The 22,358-nt window shown below is 31.0% G+C and overlaps 1 protein-coding gene across 2 annotated transcripts in view; it reads right to left on the bottom strand.

Annotated features, from left to right (window-relative positions):
* The window catches only part of LOC129987981 (SLIT-ROBO Rho GTPase-activating protein 1-like), a 284,069-nt gene extending 267,158 nt beyond the window's left edge, over positions 1-16,911 (bottom strand). For both annotated transcript variants that reach the window (XM_056096035.1, XM_056096038.1), the window contains exon 1: positions 16,714-16,911. In XM_056096035.1, coding sequence (XP_055952010.1) covers positions 16,714-16,774 — 61 coding nt within the window. In that variant the 5' untranslated portion in view covers positions 16,775-16,911. The remainder of the gene's footprint in view (positions 1-16,713) is intronic.
* Positions 16,912-22,358: the final 5,447 nt, after the last annotated feature.

Raw genomic sequence — 22,358 nt, 5'->3', positions numbered from 1 at the left:
CTTGCAGCGCTTTGTTGATAAACATAACAGCTGTTTTCTTTATCACAAGAACTTCCACTGTCTTTTTTTAAAAAAAAGATTTGAATGAAGCTCTGACTTCATACACGTTCTCTGTTAAAAGCGACTTATCTAGATGCGGTTACAGTGTCTATTTTTTTTTTAACTTTTTTTTTAAGACTGACCTTAACCATTGCAACCTTAACCAGTTCATAGATCAGTATCTGAGAGCAAAATGTAAATGCTTGTATCACAACAAATGTAACAGACATCACATTTCAAAACAGATGTTGACATTTAAGTCAAGTAAATGTTATATGCAAGAAAGTTTATTTAACATTGTACTCAACAATATATAGTAATCCACGTGTATATAAATGTTTATTTTTAAATATATAAAGTTCTAATGTAACAAATATTATTGTTCAAGCTCATTTGCAGCGCCACTCCTCCCCCCCCCCGGGGTGGTGAAACAGGATCTCGTGCGAGCTAGACCACGACCTTCGTATTACGGAGGTCGTGGCTAGACCAGGAGATAGATGCTCCTCGACTAATCAGAAGACGAAATTCTCTGATTTACTATTTTTCACATTTACCTCTTATTAAGCGAGGGTGCAATCCAATTTTTAAATGCTTTAATTATTTAATTAGCATATCTTTGTTGAGTTTCGAAATAAATATTTAAAAAAGCTACAGTCTCCACTACTTTTTTATTGAGCCACAGACAACTATTACTATTCAACAGGTTGGATTTATTTAATGCATAAATAATTTGTTAATTTACTGAGTTACATAGACAACAAAAACCAAATAATACCCCAGCGAGAAATAGAATGTAAAATTGAACAAAAAAAAACAAAAAAATTGCAAAGATAAATCTCACTTGTAATCCTGTCTGTATACAGAACCAGAAAAAAAAAATGCAACGAAGAAAAATTTTATACGCGTTATACTATTTTATACACGCAACGGAAATGAAAAAAGCATTCTTCTGAAAAAAAAAAAAAAAAATCTCGGAATTCTCTACCTTTTACATTAGATTACAACATTGCAAAAGAATATAATTTATGTAATTTTCCTAACGAAAAAAAAAAAATAATTCCAACCCTTCTCGGTTATTTTTTCGAAGAACACTAAAAAACAAATCGTTTTTATGATTCAAAGGAGAATTTTTTCATATATTTCAGCGGTTTTAACACTCAATAAATGTTTGTGCACAATTATTGACGTAAGGTAAGTTTAAATCTTGATTTGAGTCGGTTACTAAGCAGCACTTTTCTTTCTTAAAACTTTAGTATAACAGATCAACATAAATTAGAAAAAAAATTATAATACATTAATATTTGTCATTAAACAAATAATATATTCAGCAAATGTTCTGACCAATGCCGACTTACGAAACCCTTAAGGGTACGGTAGACTCTACTATGCATTTTTGCGAAATATTCATTGAAAGTTATGAAATTTTTTATGTATATGTATTAAAATATAAACACATCAAATTTCTTTTAAAATAACTTTTTAAATAAAATATTTTAAAAAAAACTAAAAAATATGTAATTTGTTTAAGTTTTAAAATATTCCAGGCAACTCAATTTTTAATTTTTTCTATTATTCTTTCCTTATTACCAAATGCAAATTTATTGGTATAAAACTGTGTATGATTTTATAATTCCAATTAAATGCAAATTTTTTTATAAATATATTTATACACACTGAAATTTCATAAGAATTTTATGTTTTTTGGAACTAAAATTGACTTTTAACTATCTAAAATAACTCGAAATATAAAATGCAAACCCTATTTTTTTAAAAATTTAACCGAAATCTTTATTGTCAATTCTATTTAATTTCTTCAAAAAGTAAGACACCTGCAACATTTCAAAGATATTTAAATCTAATTACTTCATCATTTTGAGGAAAGGAATTAAAATGTATTTTTTCTCTATGCCTTGGAAATATTCATTTTATTGAACAACATATCTTTTAACTCTATTTTAGTTGAATATAAACGTATATTTTGGTGAGGAAACGATAAAAATAAAATTTCATGTTTCTGTCCTTTTTTGCTTATTTCAGAGTCCATTGTTCCATTAAAAATGAAACTAAATGCACTTATGAAATATTTAAGTATTTTAAGGACTTTTATAAAATTTACGAATGCTGCCAACATATTCTTTGCAAAGAAATATTAAATGAAAGATATTTACGTAATTTCAAATAAAAGTAAAATTTCTTTTCAACTGTCATTTCAATGATGAAAATGTCAAATGATTCATCGTCTGATACTTCAAAGATGTCAAATGAACTTAGATGGAAAAAAAAAGATTATATATGTGTGTGTTATCTGATTTTCTGAAATAATTCAATTTAATATCTGAAAAGCATTCCGAATTTCGAAAAATATAATTACAAATTCGTCATACCTAAAACTGTGTGATCCTTTAGGTGAATTTTATTTTCAATTTATAAGCTCACCCCGTCAAAAGTTAAGATCAAGAAAATTTTATTATCAAAAAAAAAAAAAAAAAAAAATCTTAAACATGAAATTTTTTATTCCTTTCTAAATTTAAACGCATGGCTCACAGGAATATCTGGCTCAGTATAGTGTATTCTTTCAAGATATCTCAAAGCAACGGAATAGACAGTTCACTGAATATATTTCAGCAGAAGGCATTTTTTTAGTTTAAAGCAATTTTCCTATGAAAAGGGCTTCTTTATTTAGTAGTTTTTTTTATGATCTTCTATTCCTTTCTTTTCTTTGGAGAGGATGGTTTTTTTTTTCTTTCTCTCCTTCTGTTCAACATAGGGGAGGTGGGGGATTCATGCAGAATTCCAAGCAAAGCTCTTTGATTTCATCCGCTGGTGACCCAAATAGGTTAAGATATGGCATGATTCAAAAATATGAATTGAAGGGAAAATAATATAGGTGTTCTTAACTAGCAAGGAGCAAAAAAAAAAAAAAAAAAAATCGAAAGTGTTGCGAAGGAACGATATATCGTCGTTAGCATTTTTCGAAAGTGTTGTGAAGGAACGATATATCGCCGTTAGCATTTTTCGAAAGTGTTGCGAAGGAACGACATATCGTCAGCATTTTTCGCAAGTGTTGCGAAGGGACGATATATCGTCAGCATTTTTCGCAAGTGTTGTGAAGGGACGATATATCGTCAGCATTTTTCGCAAGTGTTGCTAAGGAACGATATATCGTCGTTAGCATTTTCCGAAAGTGTTGTGAAGGAACGATATATCGTCGTTCGGCATTAAAAGAGTTAAACAGCAAGTAGCAGTACTTTCCATCTATCGAGCCAGAAAACTTTAAAATGAAAAACCACGCAACATTTTTACATTCCAAAAGTTAAATACGAATTGCATTCCCTGCAATTCTTTATCCAGACAAGAGGCTTTTCATTTCAAAACACGTTTGAGCCCGGAAGACTTCCAAGAAAACCTCAACGGAGATTACAACCTCAAAGGTAACAAACTTTTATCTCTCTCGTTTAAAATGTTGTACTCTTTTCAACAAAAGGAAAGAGACGGGGAGAGAGAAAAAAAGAAAGAGAGAAAAAGAATATTCGAAAGTTGTTGATTCGTCACAGTGAACAATGGAATCTTCCATCAGCACGACAGACGGAAGAAGGAAAACAGCAAAACTCCACTCGAGAAACAATCTCTTTCTTAAATTCCTTCTCCATGTTTGTGAAGTGCACTCTTCGTTTTAACAGCAAAAAGGTAAGTAGGAGGAAAAGAGCGGGAAAATTCAGAATGCGCCCGAAAGATTCGATTCGAGTGGCGCGCGACAAAGATGTCGTTCAGGAAGAGCTTCGAACCAAGGACATGAATTCTCGGCGCGAAGCACTCGAGAAAGAAAAATACCGCACGTATTTTCCTTCATTTTAAATGACAAATAAGCATTTTCCATTTAGAGTCATAAGTGAAATATTCGCAAATCGTTCTTAAGCACTCTGCCGCTTGTCCACTGCCGTGATGCAAGGTCGGAATATTTTCACTTCAATCCAGAGCAGTCGTGACGTACCTTGTATACGTCACATATGCAAAAGATTTTATCATTTAAAGTTCCTTCTCAAAATATGGTATTTTGATAAATATAACAATTATTCTTTTCGTGTGTGTTTGTAATGTTAAGGATGGCATGATTATGGAAATTGTCCGGACTTAGTGACAACGCGATGTAAACAAGGTAGTGTCTCGGGTATCAATATCTTTAGGAGTGACGGATGGAAAATATTATTGCAGTTCCGTCACTTTTTAAAGACAAATATAATGAATGAGTGTAAAATACTGTGCTCTTATTGATCACTAAAGATGACTAAGATTGGGAATCTACCTAATAACCTATAAAACCTGACTTCAAAAAGTAATGTATTGCTTGCCTTTTAATTAACGGCACGAATAACAAGATACGCTATTATTCTAAAACTAAATTGGTGCTGTGTACTTAAACATCAGTTGATTATCATTCACTGGTCAGGAATTCAAAAACAAATGGAAATGAAGCTAAGTGCGCTGATTTTACACTGGGTGAGTCATTTCTGACCCCCCCCCCAAAAAAAAAAGACTCAAACCTAAAAGAAATCCATCCTTTCTTAACTTCAATATTTTCATTTAAAAAAAATCGATTTCGCTTAAAGTAGTAGAAGATACAGAAAGCTAGATTATTGGATCAAAATAAAGAAATAACATTTATAATGTATCTGTTAATGCTTTCCATACAATTTCAGTAATTTTATAAAATTTCATTATTTATTTTTAAAAATATCTATCTGTATTTCGAGCAATATGAATTTTCAAAAAAAGCGAATAACCTTCAAAACACCATTTACAAAATTAAATATACAAAATTCCATAATTTTATATGCTTTATCTCCACATAAATATGGAAATATATCCATATTTTCACAAAAGAACATGATAAATGACGAAAAAGCCAGAATTTAAACTTCTAATAATTTAAAATATGACCGGTTGAACCTACTAAAGTAAATTTCGCACTCTGACTAAAACTTCAAAACCAGTTCATCTCAAGATTCAGACTAGAGTAAATATACATAATACATACATAAAAAAAAGCGTGGGTTTTGCTTTGTTTCCTTACGAACAGAAGAATCAGCAACAGCAAAGCAGATGAAAACATGACCTTCGAAAAATCTCGATTTCATTTCTTCGTGACTTCGCACATATCTTTGTTTCGTCTCTGATAAATATTCTAAGCAATTTTCCATCTTGGACAGTTCTAGACAGTTTTTCAACTTTAAGCAGTGGCCTAACGACCGGGGTTGGAGGGGAAGCAAGGTAGATATAGATGTTCCGGGTGCCAAGAAGATAAAGTATTAATGTCATTTTTTAAAAAGAAAAATAGAGGTAAAGGCGAAAAAGTAATACCATGGTCCGTGCGCCATTTGCACTTGGAAAGGCACTGATGATGACTAGGGGCGAAAAAATTATATTGTGCCCCACGCGCTATTTACCTTCACCTCGGGATTGTTTTTCTGGAAGATTTAGGGATGAGAAGGGGAATGAAACAGTAAAAATTCTAACTTTAGAAATGAATGTTGCTGACATTTTATAAAATTTCATGCCATCTAATTTACAAATATTCTCGTACTGTAAAATAGAGAAGTATATCATTTTAGATTAACTTTAATTTAAATTGAAAATTGGAAGACTGTATTGAGTACAAGATCTATTATTAATTCTTAAAAAACCATTAATAATAATAAATATAAAAAAAAGTATATCAAAATGCGTTTTATTTTTAAGAATGATAGATTTTATAGAGGATTTCTAGAAAACTAACTTTGATCTACAGTTTCATTTTATGGATCATAATTAAAATAATTTGCTTAGAATATCGCAACCGTCAATGTTTTTTTTTAAGAAAACATTAATTAATTACAACTTTAAAACACTAAATTATCGTTCACAAGATTCTAAAGATACCATTCTATTGATACAAATAATTCTGAAATATGAAGGTAGAGCAATTTGTAATTTAAATACTACTTTTGAAATATCTACAGAATTTTAAGCAATTTTTATTGAATTTAGAAGCATTTATAATTTAACATGTCAGCATTTTTATGTTTCTGGAAAAATTTGCGAATGAGATTATTTTATCACCAATTTTATTGATTTATCAATTTCACTGATTTTCAGTATCTTAATAATTAGATGCATTTTGATAATCACATAAAGTGGCATGCCAATCAGAACAATTATTTCTTTTTGCTGCAAATTGCAAAATTCAAACAATACATCATAATATGATTATTATTTTATCATTATTTTGGCAGAACATTTATATATGCATTTATCTGCATGTATTCAGTGTAACCATACCAACTAATGACATTCTTATACGAATATTATCATACATAATATTTACAATTTATTTTTATAGCATACAGTAAAAAACAGATTTCAAGGATTGATATGCCATTTTCTTCTATTATCAAAAACGCATCTAATTATTAAGATAAGTATTGAAAATTAGTTAGAGGTTATTATCAAATAATATTTACAAAGTTAGTATCATTTGAGAAAAATTTTTCAAATTACTCTACGGCCAGAAAAACTACAAGCTGTGTGAAAAAAGAAAATTAATAAAACAATAAAATAATCCAAGAGAAAATCATTGGTGCAAATGCTATTGTTCAAGTCACATCTTCTGCGACCACATGGCGACGAACCTTCTGATAATTTTAAATATCCAGCATAATGAAAGGGTTCACTTTGCTGATCTTTTTGTGTTTTCGATATAAAAAAATCTACTCAGCACAATAATCTATCTCACACACTTAGATGAAAACATTTTAAGAGCAGTCATTCTCATACTAGATATTAATGTCATATTTAAAATTAAATTTAGATGAAAAATTTAGGGTAACTACACTAAATTTATCGTCTATATTTAAAACTCAGCTTTGAAACATATTCGCAAAGTTTCTTTTAGTATATCAATGAGTTCTAAAGGTGACATTTTATAACGTACTTTTTACCCCAACATAAACCCAATATCATATGCATAAATTGTTTAATAACACTTTAAACAAAACGAGAAATTTAATTTCTATTTTTAAAAAAACTCTTCAAAAACAATAAAAAAATAATAAAAATAAAACTTTGTTAATAAATTCATTTTTATTATTATTTTTCATATATTTTTCCTATTTTATAGCTTGCTCAGATAATATTTTAGTGAAACCCTAAAAAAAATGCATTCGCCATTCATCATAGTGCACAAAAATAAACATTTCTCAAAAAACATTATAACATACAGACAAAAAGGGAAAAAAAATGTTTTTAAAATATCTTAGCTAGTAATTTCATATCAACTTAACCAAAGTCCTCTTTGTTAGAAGACTTCATCACTTTCCAAGTACACTGATGTGTTACTACATCAAAGGTGGACGAACTAAAACTAAGCTGCTTTTTGTACACACTTTTATCGCTTAATAATAAAAAAAGTATATTGTTCAGATTTGGTCAGTAAACAGCGTTGATTTGATACTGCGATGAGCCGTAGAACAATCTTTCTTTCTTTCCCAAGCTTTTGATAGAGCGCCCTAACCTTTAGTCGTCAACAAGTTGACTAGAATGCTTCGTGTATCACATGAATTATTACCCTAACATTTTCCGCTCTTTCAACAGGGTCCGGGAAGTGTTATTTTGCTTTATAGTATTTACTTTTTTTTTTTTTGTCAGACGGGGAAAAGAGAAAAATGTCTTCGAAGCTTTTCTGAAAGGACAGAAGTGCCCAGAAACGTACTTTGGAATGCACTTTTCCCACACTGCAATCGATAGATGGTTATTTTATTTATTATCCGTTTTTTTTTTTTTTTTTCGTCCTTTTTATCCAGGGCCATTTTTAGGGTTAGGGTAATTTTATGAGGTGCGGGAACGTTTTACGGATGGGTTACCACGCCTCCTAAAATAATCTTTTTTCTTGGCAAAGAAAAAGACCGTCTCCCACTTTTGCTTCTCTTTCATGCCGTAACGCCATTCAGTTATGCAAATGTATTTAAGAAACTTGGCGGGAGTGAGGGGACTTGTTTTATTAACATATAAAAATTTAAAATTTTTTTTGGCAAGATTTTTGAGTATTTTAAAATCCTTAGAAAAATATGTTCCTCATAAGAAAAGCAAATATCAACTTTTTAATGCAAATAAGGAATCCAGTACGGCTTATTGCAGTTTTTCACTTTATTTTTATATTTCTACGATTTTTGGAATAAGGACCTAATACCTGAACAAAACATGTTACACTTACGTCTTTACTCATATTAAAAGTGTGTGTGTGTGTGTGTGTGTGTGTGTGTGTGTGTGTGTGTGTGTGTGTGTGTGTGTGTGTGTGTGTGTGTGTGTGTGTGTGTGTGTGTGTGTGTGTGTGTTGGTATTTTACAAGTTTCGACAGTTTGAATTAAAGCTTGTATATACATACCTTGGAGTGTGGGAACATACAACTCGGAATGATTTTTCTGAAATTTTGATTAATTAAAAATTAAACCAAATTGTGGCGGTAGTGTGTGCGTTACCGTTAAACAGTTTCATCTCGACATTCCACACTTTACACATACATTCTTTGAAGGATAAGAACCACGGAGATACTTTTTGTTGTCGAAATTAAATTTGGTTAATTAAAAATTAAACTAAGCGAGTTTTTCCTATACAAAATTTAAAGCGTAAAAATATTCTGCTGAAGAAGCTATTAAAAACCAAATTACATAAAGTATTTAAATGAAAATTTCAACGAGAACTAATTCTGACGAACCAACTAATCGACAAAGCAGGCTAGTTAAACATAAAAATTTAATGTGCGCAGTAAATTTTACGTCACACCACATCTGAATAAGCGGATGTTACCGTTTCGGCTTCTGGCCATTGTCTAGAAGGGGTATGGTTGGTTAACAAGTGCTACCGAACGCCAGATGCACTTGATGCGGGGAGGGAACCTGATCTACTGAATGCATTTTGTAGGGAAAGGATTATTTGGTCTTCACTACACAGACATCGATTTAAGATTACAGGTAATTCTTGAAATTAAATTATAAACCATGTTCAGTAAGTTCCGAAAAGAAGAACAGAAATAAGTAAAATAAAGTATATAGGATGCTGATTTATACTGATTTAAATCTAACAAGAATGTTTATTATAACCTTTCTCTAAATAAATACCCATTTTTACTTCTTCATACACGAAGCTTAGAAAGTACTGTAATCGTCAAAAAATTGCATCAAGAGATTTTCACGTATCTTCACGAATCAGACAACTCAGAGTTCGAAAAAGACATTATAGAATTCATGTCTGTAGTGCAAAAACGCTTTAAAACTAGACGGAAAAAATTCAATATATGGTTTTTACACAAAATTTTGTATTTTTCTATAGTATTTCAATAAGGTTCATTTACAGAAAATTCATCTGTTTGTCCGAATACAAACGAACACGATAATTACAAAATGCAAAAAGCTAGAAAGATCAAATTTAGTACACAAAATTTAACATCTAAAGTATAGTTCCGCATAAAATTTTGAACCAAGTCAATCAAAAATCTAGCCGCCTGCCTATGCATTCATTCGCATATAAATGCAATAATTCAAAAACGCAATGATTTAGATGAAATGAAATTTGGAAAGTGAATTTGTTACTAAAATTATAGTTGCATATCAAATTTTGGTTTCAATTGGTCGACAAAAAGATGTCCAGTATGCTCTACTACTGTACGAAACGCAAACCATCATGTACAAAGCCTGAGGTGAATAGCATATAAGCCAGTTAACAACTACGCTACAGGAGCATATGCTTTTGTATCCTGGTTATGTTACTGGACTGCGAACCACAAGGTCCCAGGTTCTATCCTCGCTCATCACAATCCGCTAAATTGGCGACACGGACGTGGTATTCACAATTGTATGATATGAAGGGGATATATCTTTTTAAGAGGGTATGCGAGAACGTTTCGGAGAGTCCACTTGCCCTGGTCTCAATTAAAATCAATAATTTTCACTTTCTTTCTAGTAATAATGGCTGTGAGGTTTGTTTGTTTTTCCCCTTCCACAAGCAAAAATTACATGAAATGTAGAATTACAGGTAAGTAAATATTCGGCATGTTCTATTATTTTTCATTTTATCCCATTCCAAACTTTTAAAGTAAACTGTTTGAACTTTTAAAGTTTAACCTTAAAATACTACAGAGATATTTTGATTTCTAGAATATGAAATAAATAAAACAAAACAAAATTAATATAATGCATTTACATTTTGAAGTTTCACATCAGACGAGCGTCCGTCTCATTAACATGTGTTAATGAAATGGGCCTTTTCATTTTCATTGTTACTGACAGTCCATAAGAGACCAATGCCTGAAAACGCGTTAAATTCTCGCCACAATAACATTCAAACATATCATCAAGTTTTCAAAGATTTACAACAGATCTGACGAACTATACGAGACACATTTTCAATAAAATGAAGCTTCATTACGATTATTATAAAGTCGACAACCTACCCTGGTCATACAAGCATTTTGATAAATGCTAAAGAATTGTAATTCTAAACAAAACAATGTCACTATGCAACATGACATCCTGAATCTTTCCAATTCGGAAGATAATAACTGTATTTAAAAGGTTAAAAGAAACGTTAAGGGTGGCAAAGTTTGACCATGAACCATAAGTTTACCTCTTCACACAATGGCTTCATAAGATCAGATAAGAATCGAGTGAAAGTAAAGAGAATGACATTGTTAGCAAAGATGCAAGGGATCAGGTTTCGATTTTATCGCATTAAAGCTTCTTCAGAATAATAAATGGAAATCAAGTCTTCTGTTGTTGTTTTTCTCCCTTCCTTCCTTAGTCTTTAGATTTTATACAAAATGGTACAAAACGACATGTTGAGCTATGCAGGGATGGATTATCACAGACAATTGCCGAGGAGACCACAATAAAAGGGCACCAAAATTTTGATATATTTTCTGAGTATAGTAATTATATGCTTTCATTCAATTTAAAAGGGCGGTGCAATCGAACGTATACTCAAATTAAATTGCTAGAACATAATATTACTACTTACTTTTTTGCACGATTTATATTACGTTGCTTAAAAACAAAAACAAAAAAAAATAGATGCTTCATAATTTAAAAACATCCGTTTCAATAATTGAACAGTATTTAGATTGCATTTTTTACTGTTTCGTTTCAAATTGCTTTTAAATTTGAATATTGATTGTATTATAAGAGAAATACTAAACCAATTATCTCGAAAATGTTCCATAATTGAATGTTTTGTAAGGTTATCAGAATTTTTTTTACATAAACTTGTTCATATAGAAAATAAAAATCAAAAATATCTGGTGGAGGAAGTTAAGAGAAACAGAAACTTGTATTGCCTAAATACTTCTTACCACACAAGACAAAAAGTAGCGAAATATATCATAGATTTTTTTTTTCTGAATATGAAATGCAAAATAGTTGCAATAATTAATTTGATTTAAAATATTTGGTATTGAATTTTAGATACATCTTTCAGAAAAACCATTAGCCGGCAGTACAAAAATGCGTTTACAGGGGATTCGAACTGGTGTTTTTGTTTCTCTAAAGAAGGGTGCATAATTCTAATCCATGACTAAAAGGTTAAAATAACATCGGTACAATATCCACTATCCACTTTGAAACTAATGCACTATAACAGTATGCACTTCGAAAAGTAATTCGATGCATAATTATTCACCTAAAACAAAGACTTGTTTAACGTTCCGAAAAATATATTACTGTTTTAAATTGAATTTCTCCGAAAGGTAAATCTACAACTTCTTAGCATTCTGTAGATATTTTTAACAATCAAAATTTATAAAAATAAATAAAACGTTAAAATGATGCACTGTCTAACAATGTGTTTGACAGGAGATATCCGAGTGCAAAGAGTTAAAATTTCCATACCACATCAGAGCGAAGACACTTGATTCCCAATAAAATTTGACATAAGCAGTCCTAATACTGTTTCGATGGAATCGTGATTCGATCAGCGATCTTCCAATCATAGGTCTAAAATTGTGAAGCAAAAATTTTTTCATTTGTAAATTCTAATTATCTTTATCCAATTTATACTGAAGCTCTATGTCGTAAAGTCACTTTTTCAATATCACAAGATCAAATGGTTAAGAATTATCGAGCTCTAGCATCCTGCTTCAAAGCGTTAAACATAGTAATTCAGCCTTTTTTTTTTTTTTTTTTTTTTTTTTTTTTTTTAAGAAAGAAGTTGGAAGTCAAAGGTAGATTCCTTTTCATCCAAGTAAAAGTTAAACTCTTTTCAATCCTTGCATAGAAGTGATAGAATATTACAAATGGTAGCAATCGCAAATGATGACTTTATTGTTGCCAAATATTTCATAGCTTATAGCAAAATAAATAATATGAAGGTAACAAACATTAAAATAAAATACAAAAAAGTTTACTTAAAATATATCATTGGAAAACTCCCCAATTTTTAAGCAGATGCCAAAAGATTGAAACTAAAAGTATCATTGATATTTGAAACGCATTTGAAGAAAATAATCGTTTGCAATTCTTCTGCTTTCAAGTAAATGCAAAGAAGAATGACTGACATAAAAATTGGAATTTTATCGTTTTTCTAAGAAGGAAAATTATGTAAGCTCATAACTAATTCATTTAGAATACCATTTCTATTTCCTTAACGTCTTTTAAAATTATTATAAAACTGTACAAGTATCGATTATTTTACTAGTTTGCATGAATTTAGCGCTTTTTTTATTTATTGTAGAAAATCCAAGTGTGTTACAGTTGATCACGATTGCAACACCAATGTTCCAGACAGTTTTTTTTTCATGAACGATAGAACTTTTTTTTTTTTTTTCCTTCTGACAATGAAAGCAGTCAGTCAGCGTATCACCGCATCTGTGACACTTTTCAACCATAACATACTCGCCAGACGTGTGCGCTGAAATGGAATATCCAGATCTAACTCGAAGCAACTGTTCTGATTGACAAGAGATGTACTAATGAGATGCTCAAATAAAAGTTGGTGAATGGTGCTTTGTGTAAGAACGATGAATGGAACGTACTAGAATCGAATCGCGCGGAAAAGCATGATACAACCATAAAATGTATAAAAACGAATTAACTGGAGATACTTTTCATCTTTATTACTTTCTCGTATGAGTATAGTAAACGTCATAAAATTCGAACTCGAGATTTTGCCGAATCTCCATGTTTCAGATCCCCCCCCTATTTCTAATAGAAATATAATAATTGGCAAATTATATATTCATGGAAGATCTAATCATTATTAAACAGTTATTCGATATTTTTAAGTCTTTCCGGTAATAAATAATTTTTCAGAAAAAAAAGAGGGGAAAGGTGTATCTTTTACTCAATTTTTTTTTTTTTTTTTTTTTTTTAAATTTCCATGTTGAAATTTAAGCATGCAAAGCACATATATTCGAAAAATCAGTTCTTTTTAAATAAGAAACTGTTACAATTTTTAAATAAGCATAATAATTGCAATCAAGATTTTATTTGCAAATTCTTCATAAGAAGTAATTCGATTCTCTCTGACTTTCTATCAAGATAGTAATCACGTGATTTTCACGAGATTCTTTTATTATAAACAGCACGGGATTTCTTTTAAATATTCCTACACATTTTTTCCTCCTCTTTTTTCTTGTTTAGCTCGCCAGAGCAAAATATAAACAAAACATTTTAAGCAATTAATTAAATGGCATATCGTCCACTCTTTTAATGAAAGATAATTTGTTTATTTTGTTTTGTTTTTATGTCATGAAACTCATCCATTTTTAAAAATGTTTACACCAAAGACCTATTTTCTAACTGTACCTATTTATAAAATTTTAATCAGATGCCTCAAAAATACAAATTTTAATGGTTTAAAAATGTTAAGTTATTGAAATTGAAATGCTTTATTAAAAAAAATAATATCTATGATAAAAAATCTCAAAATTGAAATCTAATTGAATGAAATGTATAATAATGCATTTTGTTAGGGAAATTAAGTATTATTAAATACTTTTATTTTCTTACAGTATATACCTTACAATTAAAATACCACAATTTATTTTTATCAAGCAATCCAAATTTTTGTTTATTTAGCCTTTTGATGCTAGTTTACAACGTTTCATAGTAAAAACATATTCTACAAATCCCAGCATAACAATACCTAAACAAATATTTCCCAGTAAAATATAAAGAAATATATTTTCATGTTTTAATCATTCAAAAGAAACCGAAAATGGCAATTTTTTTTTTAAATAGTCATTTTAAATATTAAGGAATACAAGAAACTGGAAGTACACTTATTAAAAAAACATCACAAAAAATAAACATTCATTTTTTTTTTTTTTCAAATAAATCTCACATATTTTAAGAATGCCCCACCCGTTTTCCATTTCGAGAAACTTACACATTTTAAGTGCTTTGCGAAAGACCAAGAAGTGAGCAACACTTTCACGAAACAGGCAGTCAAACCGTATAATACATTAAAACAAGAAAATCGACATTTTGAATAGAGTGTAAAAATTTTAAAGACAGCTAAACACTAAAAATTTACAAAATGTCAAACTATACAAAATGATACAGCTAGTTTTTAAATATATATACATCATTCAGATTTATATATGGGCGGGGGGGGGTTAAAAAATCGACGATAGAGGCGAGTCTAATTATAAAACATAAAAAGACCTAGACAAAACACTTTTGCGTAAACCATTTGGAATCAAATAAGGAATCATCCCTTTAAAATCCTGTTTTTCTCGTATACCCCTCTTAACTACTGCTCCGTTTAAAAGTAGAAAAGGATAAAAAGTTGGTAGCAATCTGAGGTATCAGAAATTCTATAAAATCTACAGAGAAGAAAATACTATTGCATTTCATACAAAGCTATTTATTTAAGGCCTTTTTCTTTTCAACTCTTTTATTATCATTATTATTCAGTCAGTTCATTACTTCCGAATCTGACCCTCATGTAGAACTAGATATTTACACAATGAAACTCGAACACATTACAAAAATAAACATCAGCACAAAACATGTAAACAATATTAAGTACTTTTCATTGGCCAAATGGTAAAAATTATTGCTTAATGTTGATTCACGAATTTAAACAATAAAAGAACGACTTCAAGTAAAATATCACTAAAAAGAATAGTTAATTATATTTTTAAAATGAAAAATACAGAAAAAAAGAAAGTATTTTCGTCGAATAACAGCCAATATATTTCCCCTGGTCCTGGTCATTAAAGAAAAATTACGTCTTTTACTTCACAAATAAATGTTTATTATAATGAATATAAATAAAATATGAATGCTTGAAAGAAATATAAAATTATATTTGCTAAAAAAGTTAATTACTTACTATAAAAAGAAAAATATTAAATGAGTGCATAAACAAACATAACATAAACAAAACAACTATTTTTTTATTAAAAAAAATTAAATTTCAAACATATAATTCATTTTTTTAACTATTCCTATTCAGATATGCTGTAATAGGCATTGCATATATAACATATCAAATCTATAAATCTATACCATTATTAAATGCAACATGCAATTAGATTAAATCGGCATCCAACAGGATGCATGCTTGTAACAGAAATTTTTATATGGAAAACATATGTACTGAATCCAATAACTGCCGAATCATGCCATGACAAATTATTACAATGGAGATGTCAAGCAGTCGATGTCAGATGTCAAATAGAATTTTTTTTTTGGGGGGGGGGGGATTATTATTACTAATACTTTGATACAAATATAATCAAAATGTATTATTTGATATAAATATTATGACTACTAAAAGAGAAAAAATAAGAAATAACACATAAATAACCGTAAAAAACAGTTGTTTACAAAGAACATATAACAACATCTAAATTAAAATATATATACAAAAGATTTGTAAACAAGATCTAAAAATAAATTATTGGCAAGAAATCTAGTCATATATTTAAAATAAATTCTTATTCATACTAGAGGCAAATATCTATAAACTGTGTAATCATATGATTTTATAATATACAAATTTGTCGCAGAATTTAACATGACGATTCCGATTCGATACATTATATTCTATAGATATAGGTAATATTAAAGAAATCAAATGAAATTAAAATAATTATCGAACACTGAATAACAATGACAGTTTCGAAAAGATCATTGTTGTTGACAAAATTCTTTCAGAATACTGATATGCAAAATATTTTTTTTATACCTAGTTTTCTTTTTATCGTAAGAAAACATCAATAACTTTTCTGTTCAAAAACAGAGTATTGGTTTTAAAAAAATTAAGAAATCGTGAAGACTCGAGAATTAAATCAACTAATCGATCAAGAAAAACCAAAAACTATTTTTCCTCCACACAGCAGCGCCAACATTCGAAATCGAAAATCAAAAAGAAAACTAGAAATCGATGGCATCCCCAGATTCTAGAGACTTCCAACAACAATCATAAAGTGACATTTAAGAGAGTATCGATAACGATACCCAACAGCCGTTGAAAATTATTCGCTAGCGGCGATTAACCCACTGGGCTACCGTTTCCGGTCTGTGAGGCAGGCAGACAGACAACACGCGCAATCTGTTCTACGATGGAGTCGAAACGTTCCATTATAAATAAACATTCTTATCCGGCGTGGTCAAGTTTTAAAATTTAAAAATGATCGAATTTTACCTTTGACTTGTCCATCGAAATGAAACAGATAGTCCCTTTCTTTCTTCAAAGCGAGAGCCATGAGCACAAGCGATGTTTTTGATTCAGCGCGAAAACTATCCACCTACGCACACTTATAACTCCATTTGCTTTTTCGGCGAGTTCTGGTCGTTCAACGACTTTTGCTTTGACGCTGCGTTCGCCATTGCCAAAAGATTCTGTCTCCCGCTTCCCGTCCTACGACAGCGCCCTCTGTCGTTCGTTCCCATGGCAACCCATCTCACCTGGAGGAAGATTATCCAATTTTAATGAGGAGTTCGCTACGTGAGTTCCTACAAAAATTCGATTTGAAGAGAAAGAACACCAACAAAAAGAATTTCTTCAAAGATTTGAAGAGATTTCATTCTGACAGTGGTGGTGGTGGGGGGGGGGGGAAAGGACGTTTATTTTTATTTGGCAGCGCATTTAGATTCTGTCGCGTCTATTTTTAGAAAACAGTTAAGAAATTATCATTCGGGAGAAAAATTTGATTTTCTTACCGGGAATTGAAAATTTTTCGTTTATTATCTATTTTTTCTTCTTCCGTATAATCTTTAGTACGTTTTTGTTCCGTTTATTTTATAATGCAAAATGAAAATTCATGAATTTTATTTCAAAAGTGTCGTGAATTTTCTTCCTTTCTTTCCTTTTTTTTTTCTTTTATTAATTTAATTTTCGAAGAAGAAACTAACTTAATTTTATAATAATATAAAAACATTATTTTTGTCTTCTAAAATTCTAAAAAAATAGAATAATTTTTTTTGCATATTCCAGATTGTTCTAACATCTTATAAATTTTAAACAACGTAAAACGGTCAAAAGAATAAATATTTTTCGACTTTCATATATTTATATCCAATATAAATTGAAAAATTCTCCTTATAACCATGAGTAGCATCATATTGAAAAGTGAATCATATCAGTTTTCAATCAGTGACACTTGAACTTATTTCGTAAACAATACACTTTTAGGCTAATTAAAAATATGCAGATATTTTTATCCAAATAGATTGCCTTTATCTGAGGTTTTTGTAAAGAAATTTATCTCGAGACTTTTAACAAGTAAAATTACGAAAACTAACAGCAATTGTCTCTCCAAAATTTTCTCGAATACTCTCCAATAAAGGTGTTACCCCAGAGAACGCCTTGCATGGTTTTGGCGTACAATAGTTACGAAATATTGACCTTTGGCATGAATGTAGTAGCGTTTGTACTGAATCTATCGTCTCATCTTTGGTGAGTTATTTGGCTTTTAAGCCCTGGCATGCGGTTCATAACATCCGAAAATGTATTTTAGATGTGCTGTTCCCAATCAACTGAAACAGAAATTTGTTAAAAAGCCACACAAAATCAAATACTAAATTTAATATATTTAACTCATTGCATTTTTGAATTATCGCGTTTACATGTTTCTTAAAAAACAGACCGAAAGACAGTCAACCCATGATTGAATTTGGCTCAAAATTTGTTACGTGTCCACACTATAGATGTTAAATCTGTTACCAAATTTTATTTATCTAGCTCTCATCGTTTTGTAATCATCCTGTTAACTTATATACGGACACCGTACAGACAGACTTCCTCTGAATAGATTTTATTCAAAATTTGATAGAAATCTGCAAATTTGGTGTAAAGACCGTATACCAAATTTCATCCATCAGCTCAAAGCGTTTTAAAGTTATCTTTATCACAGACAGACAGACGAGCATTTCCCAAAACTGTGTTTTACGAATTCAGATGTGTCTAAAACATGGGGATTCGTCAAAATCTCAAGTTCGAATTTGTAAGAAACGGTGATTAAAATATTCTTTTATATGTTTATATTCATTAATATAAACTTCATCTTTGTATTAGCATTGTCTTAGAAATATCTTTGAAAATAAATATTCATAATTTCTTAGAAATAACTTTAAGAAGTAGTATAAATATAAAGTATATCTCATGGCGCTAAAAGGCCGTGAATTCTGAAATGCCTTATTAATGCTTCTTCAATAATTATGGTATTGAATCCGAGATTTAACTGCACAATTGTGTGTTGCCAAAAATAAATAATTTCAAAATTGTATTCATAATTATGTTCAGAAAATTATCTGAAGTGCTCAGTTTGTGAGACTTACTGATCATATAAGGTCGAATCAGCTTGGCTATATTAAGATGTCTAATTTGAACGGAAAGACAAATTAAAGAATTTTAATTTGGAAAGATAATTAAAATTCTGTATTAGTTAATAATTATATTATATCCACATTTCTTGCAAGAATTTCTCTTTAAATCATTTGCTGTCTTACAATTTCACAAATCCAACTACAGATTTAGTTCAGCTTTGTTTATTTATATTTGCGCCTCGCTTTTGAAACAACACGAGAGCTATTTTGGTGATGGCCTCGCCATATCGAACAAGGGACAGAAAACAAGGACGATCACTGAATCGACACGCTTTCTGCAAACTTCATCACCTCACCAATAAGGGGCATTTGACTCTTTCAGATTTAACACTCACCAGGGTAGCTCACATGCTGTTTCTTCAGTTAGTGGATTCGAGTTTTGAACCTTGAATTTTCCTACCGATCCGAGTTTTTACCACCGCAACACCGGGGCAGCGGTGGCCTGGTGGTAAGGTCTCGGCTTCGGAACTGGTGGGTTCCAGGTTCGTGACCCGATTCCACCGAAGAACCGTCGTGTAAGGGGGTCTGTTGCACGTTAAATCCGTTATGACCAAATGTCCTCCCGCTGGAGTGGTGTGGTGTGGAGAGGGGGGTGCCAGCTCAGGTGTCGTCCTCGTCATCTGACCGCGGTTCCAAATTACGAGGTCCGTCCCAAAATAGCCCTAGTGTTGCTTCAAACGGGACGTTAATATAACCAAATCAAACCACCGCAACACCAGTCTGGTTAGTGGAATGATAAGCCACTCTGTCCCAAAGATAGACCACAGAGACAGAGTATCTTTCTTGCTGAATCCTCTTCTTGGCTTAAGTAAATATAATGCAGTTCATCGATAATTTTTTTAATCTTAACTGAAAACGTTTGATTCATCAAATGCTCCAGTACAATGGCCATATTTGTCAGTGATAAATTTTACTGTAAATATAGGGTTTTATTTTGATTGATGAAAAACTATAAATGCTTGCAAGAATGGTCGTTTAAATTTTTATGTTGAAAAAATGCAGATGTTCCATTAAGATTTAAATGCTTTTTAATACATATTTGACATGATTTTTTAATATTCTGATTAAAAAATCGTTTTATTAGTTTTATTTTTAATATTTATCAGAACTAAATGAGTAAGAATTATGTGATTCATGTCCATGATCGTTTTCAAATATTGGTTGTATAATTTCACATGTTTTCTTTAAATGGCGATTATTAGGCTTAGTTTAGTTATAGTAATGTCCAGTTTTAAAGCAGCACTAGAGCTATTCTGGGACGGATTCGTAATTTTGAACCGTGATCAGATAACGAGGACGACACCTGAGCTGGCACCCTCCTCCAAACTTCCGGGAGAGCGTTAGTCCCGACGGATTTAATGTGCACCAAGCCCTCTTATATGATGGTTCTTCGGTGGAATCGGGTCTGGAACATGGAACCCTCAGGTCCCGAACCACCAGGACAGGAGACCCCACCACCAGGCCACTGTAATCCCCTAGCAATTACTAGGAAGAAGACTTCTAATTAATAATTTGATATTTTATAAGTCAAAGCAAGTAATAGTCTGATTTTTAAATATAATAAATAAGCAGTAACTGAACCAATATTTTACAATTCAGTAGTTTGAAAGAAAAATATTATGTTTTTAACATTTGTATGCTTTTTTTTTTTTTTTCCGTTTATAATTTAGAATCGAAAAGGGCACTGATGTAATCGATACTCTCTCTCTCTCTACACTTTTCAAATCTAATTTTTAAGCGCTTTTATTTAGCTTGACTTATTTCATGCTGGCAAAGATATGATTTTTGCATATCTCATATGTTGCCTTCTACGAAATTCTCTACAATTATGTAATTCGATGGCAATGCATTATTTTAAAATGTGTAGAACACTTTCATTACAATATTTTTAATAAAGAATTATAAATTGAAACCTAAAAAGTAGAAACTTATTAAAATTTAAAAAATCTTCTTTTTAGTACACTAGTAACAGTGTATTTTTTAATTATTTTTTTAATTCATTCCTAATATAAAAACATTTTGTTGCAACTGCAATCTCGAATCAAAAATTGGCTTAAAATAATTTTTTTAAAAAAATGCAAAGTCAAAAACAGGGAAAAAAATACTCTGTTTTATGTTATGTAGAGTCACACGGGGGGGGGGGGGGTAATTCTCATCGTAAGTGAGGATGAGAAGCTTCCGGCGTAGTGGTTGGTTCTCGCCACCCTTGAGGGTATACGAAAGGGAGGGAGTGGCTACCTCCCATCGATGACGGGACGTACTTCCTTAGGGAAGGGTTGTACCGTGGATGGTGATGGCCCTTAGGACTCAACCACAGCTTTCGTCAGTGTTGCTGTTGCGGCGGTCCGGTCATGCAAGTTTTTCCATGTGCCTTCTGGTGTGCCGGAGTAATTAATTTGCGATTATCTTATGTAGATCCAAAATTCAGTTTCAATTTTTGTATACATAGATTTGTTATACAAAGCACTCTATAGGAGAGAACAGTACAGCGGTAAAATTAATATTTTTTTTCCCTCACCCCCATAAATTCCTTCCTACTTCTTTATTACGAGAAAAATCTTATTTGCAGTGATTACTTTAAAATTCGTCAAGATAATTGTCAATATTTCGTTTGTTCGTTTAGTTGTTACTATACAAATTTCTACCCCCACTAAAAAAAGGGGAGAGAGGGACGAAATCCGGCCCTCTGTTTAAATCAGAAGAAGCTCTAATTTCAATGGAGAAACTGAACCATCTCATTGCCACGACTCCAATGACGTTGAAAGTCTGTTGTAAAACTGCGACATTCTTTGTCTCGTCAGAATTGCATTAAAACTCGTGTTTTTCACTTTTTCGTATACGTAGAATAAAGAAAATACAATAATCGTCGAAAAATTCGAACTCGAGATTTTGAAGAATTTCCACTTTTAGATCTCTCTGAGTTTATAGAAAATGCCCATCTGTCTGCATGTGGCAAAGATAACTCAAAAATGCTTTAAACTAGACTGTTGAAATTTGGTATATGGTCTTTACACCAAATTTGCAGTTTTCTATCAAATGTTGTGTAAATCTATTCAGAGGATTTGCGTCTATCCAAATATAAGTTAAGACAGTAATTACAAAACGAATAGATATAGATAGACAAAATTCGGTTCATAGATTTAATATCTATAGCATAGACATCTATCAAATTTCGAACCAAATCCAACGACGGGTTGACTGTCTATCAGTCTGTACTTTTAGAAATATGTAAACTCGATAACTCAAATATGCAATGAATTAAATATATCGAACTTGGTATGTGATTTTTTTTGTGACTACAAGTGTCATTTTGCGCCAAATTTTTGTTACAATTGAGTGGGGGAAAAAACGCATCTAAATCTAAAATTCAAATTCGATTTTCAGTTATCATGAATCACTTTCCAAGAATTCATCGCCAAATAGCTGGCCACGGATTCGTCGCCAAATAGCTGGCCAAGGATT

This window comes from Argiope bruennichi, chromosome 10, assembly GCF_947563725.1.
Source record: "Argiope bruennichi chromosome 10, qqArgBrue1.1, whole genome shotgun sequence".
Classification (NCBI taxonomy): Eukaryota; Metazoa; Arthropoda; class Arachnida; order Araneae; family Araneidae; genus Argiope; species Argiope bruennichi.
This window is presented reverse-complemented; position numbering and strand designations above follow the sequence as displayed.